Source organism: Embiotoca jacksoni, unplaced genomic scaffold (genome assembly GCF_022577435.1).
Source record: "Embiotoca jacksoni isolate LCO1_2020_lvr unplaced genomic scaffold, fEmbJac1.0.p SCAF_86, whole genome shotgun sequence".
In the NCBI taxonomy this organism is placed as follows: Eukaryota; Metazoa; Chordata; class Actinopteri; family Embiotocidae; genus Embiotoca; species Embiotoca jacksoni.
The window spans coordinates 833,998-850,947 of NW_027185443.1; the positions used below are offsets into that span (position 1 = coordinate 833,998).

At 38.2% G+C, this 16,950-nt stretch overlaps 2 protein-coding genes across 2 annotated transcripts in view; both read left to right on the forward strand.

Moving 5' to 3' along the window:
* The window catches only part of rassf3 (Ras association domain family member 3), a 56,972-nt gene extending 50,645 nt beyond the window's left edge, over window positions 1-6,327 (forward strand). Inside the window, exon 7 of the mRNA XM_069139847.1 lies at window positions 565-6,327. Within this exon, the coding sequence (XP_068995948.1) occupies window positions 565-714 (150 nt within the window). The 3' untranslated portion in view covers window positions 715-6,327. The remainder of the gene's footprint in view (window positions 1-564) is intronic.
* Window positions 6,328-7,352: 1,025 nt separating this feature from the next.
* Window positions 7,353-15,416, forward strand: LOC138192440 (adipocyte plasma membrane-associated protein). Its single transcript, XM_069139829.1, has 9 exons — window positions 7,353-7,612; window positions 9,480-9,569; window positions 9,788-9,909; window positions 10,026-10,127; window positions 10,248-10,400; window positions 10,503-10,618; window positions 11,566-11,726; window positions 12,448-12,643; window positions 13,965-15,416. Coding segments are annotated over exons 1-9 (1,143 nt in total). The 5' UTR covers window positions 7,353-7,610; the 3' UTR covers window positions 14,166-15,416.
* The last annotated feature ends 1,534 nt before the right edge of the window (window positions 15,417-16,950 follow it).

Sequence of the window (16,950 nt, forward strand, 5' to 3'; positions counted from 1 at the left end):
ATCCTCCTCTTCCTCTTCTCGCTCTCTCTCTCCGTATTTACTTCAGTGTTCTTTTTTTTTTTTCTTCCTGCTGTTCTCCTTACTCAACTTAATCCTTCACCTACTCTTCCTCCTCCTCCTCCTCCTCCTCCACCTTCCATTCCCCTTTTTTACACCGTATTCCCCCTCCATCTTCTCTTCATCCATTTTATCTACTCCTCTTTCTGCTCTCCTCCTTTCTCAACCTCCCTCCTACTTTCCCTTCCTCTTCCTCTTCCTCCCATCTCCTCCGGTGCCTCACACTTCTTCTTCCTCCCCCTCCTTTTTTTTTTTTTTTCTGCCCTCGGCTCAGTTCTGCTTCAACTTTACATCTTTTCTATTTCTTTTGGTTTCATTTCTGCCAAATTATTTCACACTGTGTTCATCAGAAACACAAAAAAAAACATCCGCAGCTCACTCAAAAGAAAAACAAAAGAAGAGAAGCTGCAAGAGTTGCAACATTCAGACCCATTTTATTGTCATTTTATTGTAAATTATTCTCATTAAAATCATTTTTTTGGTAACTAAAGTTTCCCTCCTCCGCAGTGGGACGCCTTCTCCATCCCCGAGCTGCGTAACTTCCTGCGGATCCTCGACAAGGAGGAAGAGGAGCAGAAGGAGGCGGTGCTTCGCCGCTACGACTCCTACCGGCAGAGACTGGAGGAGGCGCTGCGGGAGGTCCGGGGGCCGTCTTAAGAGGATTCAACCCTCCACGAAACAGGACTACTGCCCCCTAGAGGCACGGAGGAGGATTTATCTTTTATTCCTTTATTTAAATTTTTTTTTTTTTTTTTTTTTTTTTTTTTTTTTAAATCTCCTCAAGAGGAGAAGAAGTGGGTGAACATGTTTGACGGAGGGAGGGATGCAAACGCAGAATGAGAAGAGAGGATCCAGCGCCTGGAAGAAGGGACGACACGGACGGATGGAGGGATGGAGGGATGATTTTTTTAAAGCCGAGAGACGGCAAGCGAAGGACGAATAAAAGGACGAATGGACAAAGTTTTGGATCGATGCTGCCGGAGTTTGATTCAGCTCGGACTTCAAACCGCTTCGTCTGCCTGCAAACACCAAAGATTCACTCACCTGTGCCATATTCATTCATTCATTCATTCATTCATCCTCTCCGCTGTTCTCCGTCCATCCCTCTCTTCTTCTTCTTCTTCTCTCACTCTGTCCTGCTGTCACATAATTTATGCATTTTATTAGTTTCCTCTGTTTCTCCACCTTTTTTTTTATTTTGTATTTTTTATCCTTTAAACTCGTGAAAGAACTCAAGGCCATATGTTGAGTTAGTTTTATTTAATTTGTTTGTTTCAAAGGTCTGTACATATTTTTTTTTTCTTAATTTATATGGGTGAAGCTTTTTATTGTTTTTTTGTTTTTTTTTTCCTTCTTTTTAAAAACAAAATTCTTATTTTTGTTTATTTTTTACAGAGGCGGAGCAACAATCCGGTTGTTGACACAGACACAGAGAATAGTTCATCCGGACTTATGCTAGATGTATGTAAATATACGCAGACAATAAGTAAATATGAAGTTTATCGGCTTCAAATTAGAGAGCAACCTGGAAGTATTGATTATTGACGCGTTTTGTTGGAATTAGCTGGAAAGTTGAGAAATATTTCTGAAGAGAGAAAGCAGGAAGAAACATGCATGGATGTGTATGGAGTCTCAAGTGTGCCAAACAAAAGATGCATTTTATTTTATTTTTTTATGATTAATAATAATCAAAATGTATATGCTTATCATATTTTTTGCATACATTTTTATATATTTTAACAACATAAAAAGGAACTTCAGAGGAATTTTACAAAAACAGGAAGAAATGGATTAATTACATTTGCACCATTTGCGCTGTTTAATCAAAGAGGATCTTTATATTTATCAGTCAATAATAATGTTAAACTTTTTTATGTTTTGTTCCATTCATTAATATATTTAGCTTTTTTTTATATTCAATCTCACAAGCTGTTTGTCCACTACTGTAATATTTACACTTTAAATGAAATGATCAGACACATCAGTGAATTTCATAACAAAAATCTAAATTCAACGCTTTTTAAAAATAAATTGAGTAAAAAAACAATGATTTAATTTTCTAGAAATAAAAGAAACTTTTAATTAATAATTTCTCCGTCCGTCGTCTTCAAAGCAAAAAAATGTGTCGAATCACTTTGGATCTGATTATCATCATTTTCTTGATGATACCTCGTTTTATCCATAAAAACTAGAATAAAAAATTTAAATGAGTTTTATAAACTTTATTTACTTTTTATTTTAACGTATGATTTTTTTTTTAGCTTTGGCTTCTTTTTGAAAATGTTGGCACATTTGAGACTCCAGAAAAATCGGCGTGATCTGAATCTCGTTGAATGCGAAGATACGGAGAATTAAAAAAGAGTTGAAATCGAGGTTTAACGCAACTGGACGCGTAAACTTTTCCGACTGTCGGTACCGACACGTAATCAAAGACGAGTAGAACAGAATAGAAAGAATAGAGTCTCGCATGGACGCTTGTGAGGGCAGGAAGCAGCTTAGCTTTGGTTGGTGTCTGTAAAAAGCGTTGATCGATTGTCGTGCAGAGTGACGATGACAATGATGATGATGAAGAAACTGGTGGGATTTAAAGCCTTTTGTTTTGCATTTTTCACGCCACCAGCAGAGTTTCGATGAAGCGATGAAGTGACTGATGTGATTCGAGTAGTGGAGACCTCCTCCTCCTCCTCCCCCCCTGCTCTCCCCTGACCTTTGACCTCGTGCTGGTCAGCGGAGGGAGCAGTGAGCTTTTTAATGGTTTCTGGAAGTTGACTGAACGATTTAGAGGAAGTAGAAAAGAAACATTTAGATGTAGGAAGGAAGGACAAAAACAAAACAAAACAAACAAAAAAAAACCAACCAGAGTGGGGAAGGTAATGTTGTGTTTTTGAAAAGACTGTGAGAAGCAGCGTGACCGTGGCCTTGAGGACAATGACGGGGTTTTCCTCCCGACCGCAAGTCGCTGTGATTAACTGCGTGTTCGTTTTTGTTTTTTTTGCATTTATAAAAACTCCTGTCATCCACAACTGAGAGAAAACGGAGGTCTGTAAGTGCTGATAGCTGCAGAGAAAACAGGGGAGGACAAATGGCTGCATTGTCTTTTAGTGTGTCTGTCGTCAGGCGTTCATTTTAAATATGACCTCCTCAACAACTCGGATTTGTTCTTTTGGTTTGTGGATTAATGAGAGGGGGAGATATTACAGAAAGAGATGCAGGGAGAGAGTAAAGAATGGAAAGGCCCCCCCTACCCCCTAAAAGAAAATTAAAGATACGCATCAGCAAGTGCAAAAAAGAAGGTACAAGAGTTAACAGGATTTTGTGCAGTTGTGGTTCATGAAAGGCTCTTTAATGATGTAGCTGCAACTGTGGAAACAACAGACAAACACAATCACTCGGACAAAGAAAACAACAAATCAGATTCATAGAAATTCATGTAATGTTTGTTGTTTGAGCTGCAGGACGCTGAACGAAGTCAAACTGACGTGTGGAAGACTGCGTCGCCATCTAGTGGTCAAATACCGCAACTATTCTCTCATTTCTGTGTCAAACGTGCATCGATTACCTTATAGATTTATTTTAATTTTGTTGTTGTTGTTGTTATAACCAAAGATATTTTTTTCGTGGTGTTGCCTGGAGCAAAAAAATATATATATTAGAGGCTTCTCTCCCACTGGAGGGAAAAAAAACATACAGTTTATTCTGTAGTTTAGAGATTTATTTAAAGGGGTTTTAACCCTGGTTTATATTCTACTATCGAACACTGGGTTAATTTATATGGAAGCAACAAAAGACCTGCAGAGTTTGAATCTCACAAAGCGCTGAATACCAAACTATGACATTTATGGGATGCTCTGATCTCCTGGTCGTTTCAGAAACTCTGGACATTGGAAGAAGAGAGCGTTTTAGTGGTGTTGCATCATGGGAAATGTAGTATTCTGTGTTTTTGGAGCACAATCCATATTAGAGACTTACAAATGATGTCGTGGCCTTTTCTTCTTTTATTTTTTCATTGTTTTGGTTCAAATCTATCTCTCACAAGTTGTCAAACTTTATGGAAATGCAATCGTAAAAGTACTAAAGTTTGAAATTGAAATGGATTTATAGCATAAAATATTTAAACCTCAGGTCCGTCTATCTGAATTTGTGTTTGAATTCCAGTTGGCAATTTACAGTTTTTTTATTTAAGAGTTTACAAATTCAGAAAACTGAATTTTCTGTTCAGTTGTTCAAATATTTTTTTGGGGATTAAAAAAAAACAAAAAAAAACAAGTTGCTCAAATTGTAATTAACATGAGATTAACTACTGAGTTTTTAAAATATATATATATATATGTATATATATATATATATATCCACTTGCTTTTAAAGTCACTTATTCAAATAATATTGCCCCTTTGTTGCTTCCATACATTATATTATAATTGAACGTGATACGGAAGTCTGCATGGAAACAGTTAATGAATCATAAAGCCATGTTGTTGTTGTTGTTGTTGTTTTGTGTATCTTATAAACAACTGTAGCTGTTAAAACTCATCATACCAGACTAATAGTATAAAATTTTATTTTGGGCACTTTAACTTTTAAATTCAGGGAAGACGGGTTTTAAATTTTTCTTTTTCTCCTCTTTGATCTGCGCCGCCATCAATCTCTGTACTTTAACATCTAATACTCTATAATCTTATTCGTTAAGGTCCGCTCATAATTATGTTGTTTTTCTGTTTTAACAAATGGAAATACAGTGTGACAGAAGTTAAGGTCATTTTATTTTTTTTATATTTTTGTTTTTTTTTGGTCTCAGCGGGCTTCCGTAGAATTTTGTGAAACGTTTGATTGTTTCGGATACATGCTCGGCTGTGCACACGCCGGGACTGTTCAACGTTAAAGCATGCGTTGTTGTATATGAAATCAACATTTAGAAAAATGGTTTTTGGTGACGAGATGAAAACAAACTGTGTTTTTTTTTTGTTGTTTTTTTTTTTTTTTTTCAAAAAACGCTGTTGGATCTGCTCGTGATTGTAAATCAGGCTCGTTGTTCGATTTATCTATTAAGAGGAAGGTTTTGGGCAAGAAGTGATGATGTATGAAGAGCTGACGTGTAATCAGAGATTTGTTTTAGTGCTGTTCAATCTTAACTAGCGTCCGATAACGGTCATTTTACACCATTTAAACTTATTTTTCGTGAAACTAGCTCAACTGTGTAACTTTAACACTTCCCACAATATGATTTATTATTCTGTTTTGCTGAATTTTGTTGTCTGATTTTAAGGAAATCAGCCAACTGACTGAAAAACTGTCTGGAGTGATTTACCAAACTTTCTTAACCAAAATCTTAAATTTGTATTTTATGCATCTCAAATCTGAATATTTCCTTTTTTTTTTTTTTTTTTTTTTTAAGTCCTCCAAGACATATTCTGGAGCTTTCAGTCAATAGATGATGCAATTTTTCATTTTTTTGGGGGGGGGTCAAATTTGCTGAACACAAATAAAATACAGTTTTGATTTACTTTTACATATTTAGTTTCATCTTAGTAACAAGATCGGCCTGATTTAATTTTTGAGCCCCCTGGTTGCTGAATTTAAATTATACATTTTAGCATTAAATGGTGTCAAAATGACAGTTTGAATTATACCATAAAAGCATTTATTTACTTTGTTGTGGTTTAAGAAAAACAAAAACTACTTTTCTGACCTCGTAAACTGCAGTTTGAGAAAAAAAAAAACTCCCGAAAAAGTTTCTGGAGCTTTCAGTCGATTCACACGATCTTCATCGGCAGTTCAAACTATTGAAAGTGCTAAAAAAAAATTGCACTTTAAAAAAAACAAAAACATTTATTTTGAAAATCCATCTTAAATGCCAAAAGATCCGCGTGTCGCTCTTCCGCCACCGACTGATGTTATTTTCCAATGATGCTGTTTTGTTGTTGTTGTTGTTGTTTATCTCACATGACGACTTCCTTTTTAAGCACGTGAGCTGAAAAACAAAAGGTTGACTGTCGTTTTACACTCGAGGCTGAAAGAACCCGACCCGAGCTGCAGCGTGAAATTTAAGGATAAATATCGCTAACCCCCCCCCCTCCCCCCCACAGCTGTGCCTTTTCTAAAGTTTGACAGACAGAAAACAAACGTGGAAGAGAGACTAAAGACTGAACGGTTACCGGAGGCAGGTTTATTTTTGTAGGTATCTCTTGGATTTCTCGTTGAATCGTTACCAAACGTGGCCTTTCCTCACGCAAGGCGGCCTTCATCTATTAAAAGGTGACATTGAAACAAAAATCCAGCGTTGTGTGTTTCGTTTTTCATCGCAGACCATAATAAGCTCCCAAATGCCCAAAACTTCACCGGCTCATATTTTCGAATACTTGATGTTTTATTTTTGTTTTACGTCATCGTAAACTCAACGTATTTGAGTTTTAAACTTTTGTTAAACAAACTATGGTGTTTGAAGACACAATCGGGAAGCTTTTTTTTTTTTTTTTTTTTTCACAAATTGATCAAAACATGAAATAATCAAACAAAAATAAACTGTATATTAAGATTTATTTGACTGAATTTCCATCTTAAACTGTCAGTTTTCGCTGTTAAAGCTTTAAAACACTTCGAAGTCTTGGAAAAAAATTTGAAGTGGTTTAAGCTGTAGAGCCCCCTTATCTTTACTATTTTTATTTTTTTATTTTTGTATATCTGTCAGGTCTTTGTTGTGTTTTTGCTGTTCAGCTTCATGTGTCAGTGTTTTGGCTGAACTGCAGGTTTGGAGCGGATGCAGCTCCTCCTCCTCGTGTCCTCTGTTTGACCCCAACTCGAATAACCTCACAGAGAAGTGGGAGTCCCCCTCCTTTTCCTGCTGTCTCACAAGCCAAACACTCAACTTTACCATCCGTAAAGCTGCAGGAGTGAGCCTGAAACAAATCCATACCGGAAGCCAACAACGCTTTCAAAGTAAAAAGCTTAATCATAATCGTGACACTGTCCCATGTTTGTGGAAGAAGTTTTGACCAACAGGTTTTTGTGACTGTTAGATAATAATAAGATGCATTTACCTCAAGAGCTTTAACTCTTACCATGTAAGTAAAAGACACAAAGGAAAATCCAACAAATTAGCAGCTTTAAAAAAATAAAAGTAGAAACAAATCTTAGTTACAGGGAATAAATGATTTAATAATAACATTAATAAACAAACAAAAAAAGAATAAAAATAAATATTTACAACTTCCTTTTAAATAAGAATTTATTGATTGGATGTACAGACTATAATAGATTTATAGTGATAAAATTCTTAATATTTGCCTTTTTTTGTTGACATATTTATGTTAATTATGAATCATTATTAGGCTATAAGGAAGACATTAGGTCCGAAATGTTAAGTTATTGTCTTTATCTCAAAATCTTACTAAAGTGCAGACCTTGCCCTCAGCACAGCTTTTATTCTGAAGGTCCACACCGGATGTACTTTTCGACTCTGTTTGTCTTGACGGGCGCGCTTCTCCTCAAGCTGACACCCATTGAACTCGAGCTATTTGATCCAGCAGGAGGAAGAGACGCGCTCTCGCAACTGAACCATGTAAGTTTGACGCTTTGTTTCATTTCAGGTCACGCAAAAAAAAAAAAAAAATACAACTTTCACTTCTTCCGTGGTGGTTTTTAAACGCGCGCAGCAGCCCGAAGTGTGGGAGCTCCCCATGCGTCGCCAAACTGCGTCAACAAATCTGCCGGTTTAAAAACACTTGGTTTATCGTGAAAGCAGGAGAGGTCGGGAAAACAATTCAAAACTCTTTTTCGGAGCCTCAATGAGTCAAACTAGTTTTCGGCTTTAATAATATTCATATTTAAGCAGTTTTTTTTTTTTTTATGGCGTTTAATGATCCAGCTGTTGCTCCTGTGAACACACAGCTGAAGGGTCGTTAAGAAACTGGTTAAAGGTGAAATGTTACCTCACATCCAAACCTTCATTATCTAAGACTCTGTAAAATATATATATGTTATAGATTAGAATAAATGCGGGCTCAAAGAGAGAATAAAGCGTGTGGATATTTGAATAGAGGTTTTTTTTTGGGTTTTTTTTGCAAGGTGCCAGGTGTGTATGGAGTCAGATTAGTGTCGCTATCAATGAACGCACACAAAGAGATATCACCCCAAAAATACTTATTATTGTACAAAAATGTTGAAGAAAAACATCCATTTATATAATAAATTAAGTTTTGTTTTAAATATTAAAAGATACCAATGACCTATGGAGTGAAATCAGTGTCAACATCAATGAATGTAAACCAAAACATTCACAAACGTAAAGCGGTATTTAAGTATTAATTGAAGCCGTTTTAGGAGATTTATATATACATGAGATATTTTTGGGTGCATTGAAAAATATTTTTGTGGAAAGAGTGTTTTATGTATATATATATATATAAGTCTGTAAATCAAATAAATTAAATATGAATTGATCAGCTGCTTTGTCAGCTTGCCTTGGTTTCACAGTGGTCGCCTTGTTCAGCTGATAAACTACTCATTATTATGTGCTTCCCCACTGGGGAATCATTAATATCGGTTAATATTTATTTTTACTGCTTATGTTCTCCAACTCTTAACACCAGCAGGCAGCACGTGTCCTTCTTCAACTCCGAGACACCAGATGTGTCATTACTCCACTAAAACGGAGCTGATAAACGCTCTTTTGCAACTCTGAACAAGAAACACAAAGTAAACAAGTTACGTAATAGACATTTAATGTCTTTTTAATTTAACGATGCACGGTTGTAAAGTTAGTTTTGATTGGTGGAACCACTATTTAGCTTCATTAAAATCTCCGTAAAGCATAAACAACTCCAAATTAATGGATTTTGGTTGCGCAACTTCCTCCCTCAGCCTCGGGATCTCTCCTTAATGCAAAGCGACTAAATGTCATGTTGGAACTTCTGGCTGATTTGGACGTCACATTTATTTTAAACTTCAGACAGGAAGAATCGGTGTCTAGAGTTTTTCCTTTCCTACATTTAAAGGAAATGGAAGCAGCTTTGTTCACAGTCTGTTCCTGCTCAAACACATTATGCAAAGTCAAAGTTTGACACGACACACTGCTGCCTTTTCAACTGCAGGTTTTTTTTTGTCTTTATTATGCAAATATTATGGCACCGCAATCAAAAATGAAGTTGGTGAGTAAAAAAAAAAAAAATGAACTGAGAATAATAATATTTGGATTGCAAATAAATTCTGCCTTCACAGTTTTGTTGTGGGAAAAAAACAAACCCTCCTGCATCCACCAATGCAAAGTTAAGGATTTCAGTTTATTTATTTAAAGGAGTCTTGAATTTATATTACATGTATTACATTTTTTTTTTATATATATAATCCGCTCTGAGGTCAACAGAGAGGTTCTTCACTGTGTCTTCGTGTGTGTGAAGTTTTCAGAGTTGTGTTTCCTCTCCGCTCAGGTTGGGGAGGAGATCGCTGCTTGTGGCGCTGCTGGCTGCGACCGTTGGAGTTTACCTGCTGCCGTCTCCCATCGACCCCAAACCGCATGTGTAAGTGGAGACAGGTTTTTATTTTATTTTTTTCTACCACCAAACAACTGAAAAATGTCCAAATTTACACCGTTTATCAGTCACAGACTGTAAAAACATGATAAATAATTTAAAATTCATGTTCACCAAAAGGGAATAATAGATAAGATATATATATATATATGTATATATATATATAGATAAATGTACCTCTGTGTAACTGTTCCCTGTGTCCTCAGGCTGAAGGGGCCTCCACCGGCCCTCGAGGGGCCGCTGGCCGTCAACACCCGTCTGCAGGGGGGCCGCCGGCTGTTCGCCGGGAAACTACGCGGACCAGAATCCTTCACTGCTGATGAGGACGGTGAGTGGACATTGTTATATTGATATGTGATATTGTTTTCTGCACATTAGTAATAAATCTGTAATTTATAATAATAATAATGAATAAAACTATATGTGTGTGTGTGTGTGTTTCAGGTAATGTGTACACGGGGACCGTGGACGGGAAGCTGTGGAGGATCGGTCCTGACGACAGCCTCACCTTCATCACACAGATGGGACAGAATCTCCCTGAATGTGGTTCGTATTTTTAATTCGTCTGTTTCTTCTTCTTCTGTTCGCAGATCAGCGTCTTTGAGCTAAAACAAAAAGCTTATAAAATGCTCTTGTGTGTGTGTGTGTGTGTGTGTGTGTGTGCAGGCAGCAGCACGGACTACGAGCCCGTGTGCGGTCGTCCTCACGGCGTTCGTCTGGACCGCGCCGGTCAGCTGATCGTCGCCGACTCGTACCTCGGGCTGCACAGCGTCGACCCCGAAACCGGAGAGAAGACTTTGCTGCTGGCGAACTCGGAGGGTAACAGTGTGCTTGTTGTGGTGGACAAAGCCGAAAAGTTCGATCTAATTTGCTAATATCTAACGACTCCTTTTTTTTTTTCTTTTCCTTTGGTCCCGTCAGGCGCCGACGGCGTTCCCTTCGCCTTCCTGAACGGCCTCGAGATCTCCTCACGAACCGGGATCATTTATTTCACCGACTCGTCCAGTCGGTGGGGACGAAGACACGTCAAACTGGAGGTGAAAGAAAAGACACGCGAGCGGATTGTTAATCAGCTGTGAAAAAAACAAACAAAAAACACCAGGAAGCGTCTGAAAGAGTGGAAACGAAGGTTGATGGGAAGTTAAATAGCAGCTGTTTGGTCTTTTCACACTTAATCCTGCAGAGGAAAGCTGATACAAGCAGGTTTCATTGAGTTGTTTTTTTTTATTTTATTCAGTTGCTTGGCAACCACCGGCCTCCAAAACACACACAGGAGGACACTCAGCCTGGTTCTTCTCACCCGTCCACCGAAAAACAGAACCGGTCTGCCAAAAACAGAGAGAGTCCATTCAGTGCTGCCGAGTCTCAAAGATGCATCTCGAAAGTCTCATTAATCGCACGCAGGTTTTTAGCAGAACTGATTTTTAAATATGAAATCTTAAATTCCTGGTTGACGCATGTAAACAAACGCCTGCTGACATGTGAAGCCGACGCTCCGGAAAAAATGACCAGGAAGTCGGTAAAATATGAAACTTTGAGTGGTTTTCAGTGTTTGGAGGATTTATATGGAGTCACATCAGTGTAAAAAAAAAAAAAAAATCAATGAAAGCACACAGACAGATTCAAAAATATATTTCTGCATTCATTTATAAATGACTCGCTTCACAAAAATAATTGTTTTCGATGAACCCGAAAATATTTATTGTTGTATCAAAATAAATTTGCCAAAAATCACTCAAATCTACAGTCATGTGATTGGCTGAAAAAGGACGCCGACGTCTCATTGGTTCCCAGTTGAAAAAAAAAATTACACTCATGAATCGAGCCACTTCAGGGGAGTCTCAAAAAAACAAAGACACAAATGCGCGTTGAACGCTGACGCTGACTAAACTACGAGGAGCTCAACGACTGATCAAATCTGTGCGGCGCTTCGTTGAACAGGAAGTTGCGCAAACGAGGCTGATCGATCCGTTGGATGTTTCAGGTGATCGAGCTGAACAGCCTCGGCCGTCTCCTCTCCTACGACCCTCGGACAGGAAGCGTGTCGGTGCTGCTGGACTCGCTCTACATGCCCAACGGCATCGTCCTGTCGCCCGACGAGGACTTCCTGCTGCTGGCCGAAACCAGCATCGGACGCATACTGAGGTACACACACACACACACACACACACACACACACACACACACACACACACACACACACACACTCTCTCTCTCTGTCTTTCTGAGGACTATCGTTGACATAATGCGTTCTCCAGCCGCTCACCCTCCTCACAACGTAATTGTCCTCATAAATATATATATATATATATATATATATATATATTTTTTAGTTTTTGTTTTTGTTTTTTTTTTGTTTTTTTTTGGTCCTCATAAGTGCAGAAAAACATGGATACACTTTTATTTAATCACTTCTGAGGACATTTTTTTTATTTTTTTTATTTCACTTTATTAATCCCCGAGGGGAAATTTCTTGGCTACAGCAGGGGGGCTCTCAGGGGGGAGCTGCTGCAACAGGCTGCCACTAGCGCGGCGCCAGGTAACCTGACCTGAGGTGCATGTTTTTTGGATGTTTTTTGGATTACACTCTTAAACTTAAATCGAGTCTTCACACTTTGATTTTTGGCCTCAAAACACACACACACACGGTTTTATTTAATCACTTCTGAGGACATTTAAGTTAATTTAAACTTAAATCAAGTCTTCACCTTTTTAAGTTTGATAATTACGTTGATTTTGTCCCCAAAAGAAGTCGAGTCCCCACGTTGACTGTAAACACGTTAATGTTCCCACTTCATGGGTAATACAAGTACACACACACACACACACAGAGAGCATAATTACTTGACTGTCTGTCTTCTCCCAGATTTTGGCTGAAGGGCCCGAAGGCCGGCACCAAGGAAGTCACCCTGGACAACATGATCGGTTACCCCGACAACATCCGCCTCGGCGACCGCGGGACGTTCTTGGTTGGCATAACAACGCCTCGCTTTCGGAAGCTCGTGCCTCCCTTCCTGGACGCGATCGCTCCGTACCCGGCGCTCAAACGCTTCCTGGCCAAGGTCGGTGTTTTTCCACCTCGCTCGTGTTCTTTTATTAAATATTTGATGGATCGGATCAGATGGACGATTACTGGCCTTTTTTTTTTTTATGCTGCAGCTTAAACTAATACAAACTAACAAAAAGTACTTCGGATGGTTTCAGTTGAATAAATAAGCTTCATAAAAGGCTCCGATCTACAGAACAAGTAGCTGGAGCTGCTGTTTCTTAGCAAACAGGTGAAAACACTGTAAATATCGAGGTGGAAATTTGAAATTAGTTCATTATTTTCTGAACTATGAATGACTTTTTTGAACAAACGGCAACAAAAGAAAACGAGAACCAAAACATTTAAATATCCCGCAGAGGAGCAGTCCAGCTTTGTCCTTTTTTTTTTTTTTTTTCCCATGATGCATTTGCTCGCTGTTATTTATATGGAGTCGGTCAGTGGAGAAGAAGCTTTGTTCCCGACGGCTCTGAGACCAGATGGTGTGAAATCTGACAGGACATGGGGCAGGACCCTCTTACACACACACACACACACTCTCTTTCACTTGAATGGTCTGCTTTGTCACACGCAGAATTTCTTCAAGTGCAGGTCCAGAAATATTTTCATCTGTTTCTGATGTAAACAAACTCCAAACATGTGGAAGAAGTTTTCAGATCCTTCCCTGAAGTAAAAGTACAAATACCACACAGTAAAAATACTCCTCTGCAAGTAAAAGTCCTGCTTTCAAGTATTTTTATCCATTTTTATTTTTATTTGTTTTACTTTTGCATCATAAAACACCTGAAATTTCTATTATACAGTAAATATTAGGGCTCCAACTAACAATTATTAATCCGGTGATGCTTTTGTTGATTTAATGATTAATGGTTTCATCTATAAAGAGTAATGAAGGACCCCAAAGACGTCTGATTGCTTATTTTGTCAGCTAACAGTCCAAAACCTGAAGATAACAGATTTACTTCAGATACTTTCAGACAAAGAAAAGCAGAAAACTCTCATATTTAGGAAGCAGCCTGAACCTTCCTGTGTGGCGTTGTTCTTTAGTTAATAAATCTCAATTTAGCTGTAATCTTAAAGGAGCTTAAAATTGATCATTTTAATAATAATAAAAGAAGCGATCGATCTAATATTCAGACTGGTTCCAAGTACTTTCTGTACTTGAATTTTGCTTTTGGGAAAAATGAGTGTTCATTGGATTTTTGTTCGAAAATAAATGATTAAAATTTAAATTTAAGGCGTTTTTTTTCTTCCCGTGAATAACTTAAAGATACGCTGACGAGCTGATATTTAGGTTATACGTGTACGTAAGTCACCTGACGTCTTTGTGCTTGCAGGTGGTTCCTCTCAGCTGGTACAACGTCATGCTGCCGCGCTACGCTCTCGTCCTGGAGCTCGGGCCGGACGGCCAGATCGTGGGAACGCTTCACGACCCGGACGGCCGCCTGACGTGGGCCATCAGCGACGTCTTCCAGCACCGAGGGAGGACGTACCTGGGCAGCACCGACCTGCCGTTCCTGCCCGTCCTGGAGAGCTGATGGAGGAGGCTCACTCGTCTTTTTTTTTTTTTTATTTCTGGAGTGTTTTTTCAAACCCGAAGTGACACACGGATGTTCAACGTTTTTGGGTTTCAGTTGGGTCGATGGCTCCTCCTGGAAACCGCCGAGTGTTAGCGGCCTCTGTTTGATAAACTTCCTGTGGGAACAGAGAAATCTTCTCCATCTGCCCCTTAGTAGTAATTAATGGTGATTTTTTTTTTTTTTTTAATTTTTTAAATTTATTTCTTTAACACAAAAGACATGAAGAGTCCTGAAAAAGTCAAGAAGAAACTAGATTTTATCCCTGAAATACGGCGTCGTTTAATCATAGAAATAAAGATGATTCAGACCTTTTTAAGACTTTTATACGAGACTCCAGAACAACGAAGTCTCTTTTTATCAGAAGGAAAGCGCCGAGCTCGGATTAAGAAACTTCGGGTGAAGGAGTCTGCTGACGAGCAGCAGGAGAACAAACTGAACCTGCTGTCTTCCCAACCGGCCCTGACGGTCTCATAAAAGGATAGTTTACATTTTGTTAAGCGAGGTTAGATTGAGGTACTGATCCGTAGTTGATGTATTTACCTGCAGTAGATGGAGGTTTGGATGGAGGAGGAGAAGCATGCAGCTGTAGCGGAAACGTAGCTATGAACTGCTCTGGACTGAGTCGGTAAAAAAAAGTTAAAAAAACAAACACCTAAAAAATAAAAAAAATTCAACGTCAGTGAAAGTGTACGCTACATTTTGAATATTTTCATGGCTTTACTTTGCTGTAAAATGGCCCTTTTCTGACTAAGATTGTCATATTATTTGTGTTTTAGCCTGCTAAAACACCGCAGCGATAAAAACAAAGCAACTTATCGATCAGCAACTCCCGTGTGCAACGAGGTTAAATTCCTGATTTTGTCAATGGAGTCTGGCGGCTTTGAAGAAAACGTTATAATGTCGGAAAACTCTGTCTGATAGCAAAGTAAAGCAGTGAAAATATTCTAAATATGCTTAAAATGATGCAGATTTTTTTATTTAAATTTTTTTAAGCCTACTGACAAAATCTCACATTAACACTGGAGATTTAAATTTAGATTTTCTGACAACTGGGAATGTAAAGTTCAATGCAAAGTTAGACTTGTAAATAAATATGTTTCATTATGCTTACTGGATATTACTCTGACCTCTGAAAATTGTTAGTTTTTTTAATCACTATTTTCTAACATTTAACGGACCAAAAATATTATTAAATAACCGAGAAAACGATTATTGGTTTCAGCTCTTGTTGCAAAAGCATTTCCAGTTTTTGTTTGTTTTTTTAAGAGCCGACGCCTCGTGGATTCCTTCTGGTGAGTAAATCTGACAACAGGTAAGTAAAAAAATAAATAAAAAGACTGTTTATTTAACCACAACAAGCTTTTTCCCGACAGGTACGATCTTAGATGAAGGATTTGTGATTTAAAGGACTTCTGATTTTTTTGTTGTTGAATCTGCCAAAAAAAAAATCCAACACAAATAAATCTTAAAATTTTATTTCTAAGTACAAAATCAGAGGTGAAGTCGGCTCTGTGATCTCAAGAATCTCTTTATTTGGACAAAAAACACACAAGCCAAAAATACATCATCATCAAAAAACTATTCTGAAAAATAAAAGCGTGCCAAAACAACAGTAGAGTTCTGACCGATCGGAAAGTGCATCAGTGAGTTGAAACAAAAGTGATTTTTGTTTTTTTCTACGAGGAAAAGTAATCACACGGTGTGGTTTATTCAGTCTGGTGGTCTCAGTGGGATTTTCTCATCGCCGCGTTTTGTTTTAATTCAGTCCAGTTGTGACTCCGAACGGGTCGAAACACGGAGGAAGAAAGAGCTGCGTGAACGAATCGTTACCCGAGAAGAAGAAAAAGAAGAAGAACGGTAGCTGTAGTTGATTCACAGGAGACAGTTTGTCTGCTCACATCTAAATAAACACACAACGAAATGTCGAGCGGACGAAACTCGAAAGAGAAACTTCGCGTACTGCATTTAAAACTCAAAAATCTCCAAATAACCTGCAGGGATTTAAATCTGTTCACACAAATCTGAATATCGGTAAACAGTGTTTAAGTGATATTTATCTCATCTTCTTGGCAAGAAAATAAATCGTGTTAATTTCTCAAAAAAATGTTGTAGTATTCCTTTAATGTAAAATATATCAATAATCAGCCTTTAAATGTCTAAAACTTCACCAGAATGAAGATTTATGTTTCAACTGTGACGGAAATATCAAACTACGGCCACAAAAGGAAATTATTGTTGTTCATTTTTTTTGTTTAAACGTAGTTTTATGGCATAAATGTGATCCAAAGTTAAAACTTCAGTTCCCTTAAAGTTGATCGAAAATAATTATCAGGTTTATTGCGGTGCTTACTAATCAAATTAGATATTTGATTTTTGGCTTTTAAAATTGTCACATCGAACCCATAATCAGAACCAGAATTGAGAAACGATGTCAAACTGAGCTGATCTGAACGCCGATGATGGAAAGAGGACTTTGTTTGGCGCCCGTCTTTGTAAAACGTCTTGCTTCCTGTTTCCCATCAGGCCGTTCTCCGTCTGCGTCGGAGTTCAGATTCGGCTCGGTGAAAACGCTACAGACGCGACGTTATCGTCGCCATCTCGGACCGAAGGTGTCATCACATTACCGGACTGCACAGTTTAGTACGTCATCAGCTTTAGAGCAGAGACATCTGGACATCGATCAGCTGTTCGGTCTTTAAAATGTGTGAACGTGGAGAAAGAAATGTGTTTCCCAGAGTCAAAG

Bases quoted from the DNA above. Each gene is read 5' to 3' on its own strand.
- LOC138192440 (XM_069139829.1), top strand. The intron at 9,910-10,025 runs GTGAGTGGACAT...TGTGTGTTTCAG, and splicing joins CTTCACTGCTGATGAGGACG to GTAATGTGTACACGGGGACC. The intron at 10,401-10,502 runs GTAACAGTGTGC...TGGTCCCGTCAG, and splicing joins GCTGCTGGCGAACTCGGAGG to GCGCCGACGGCGTTCCCTTC.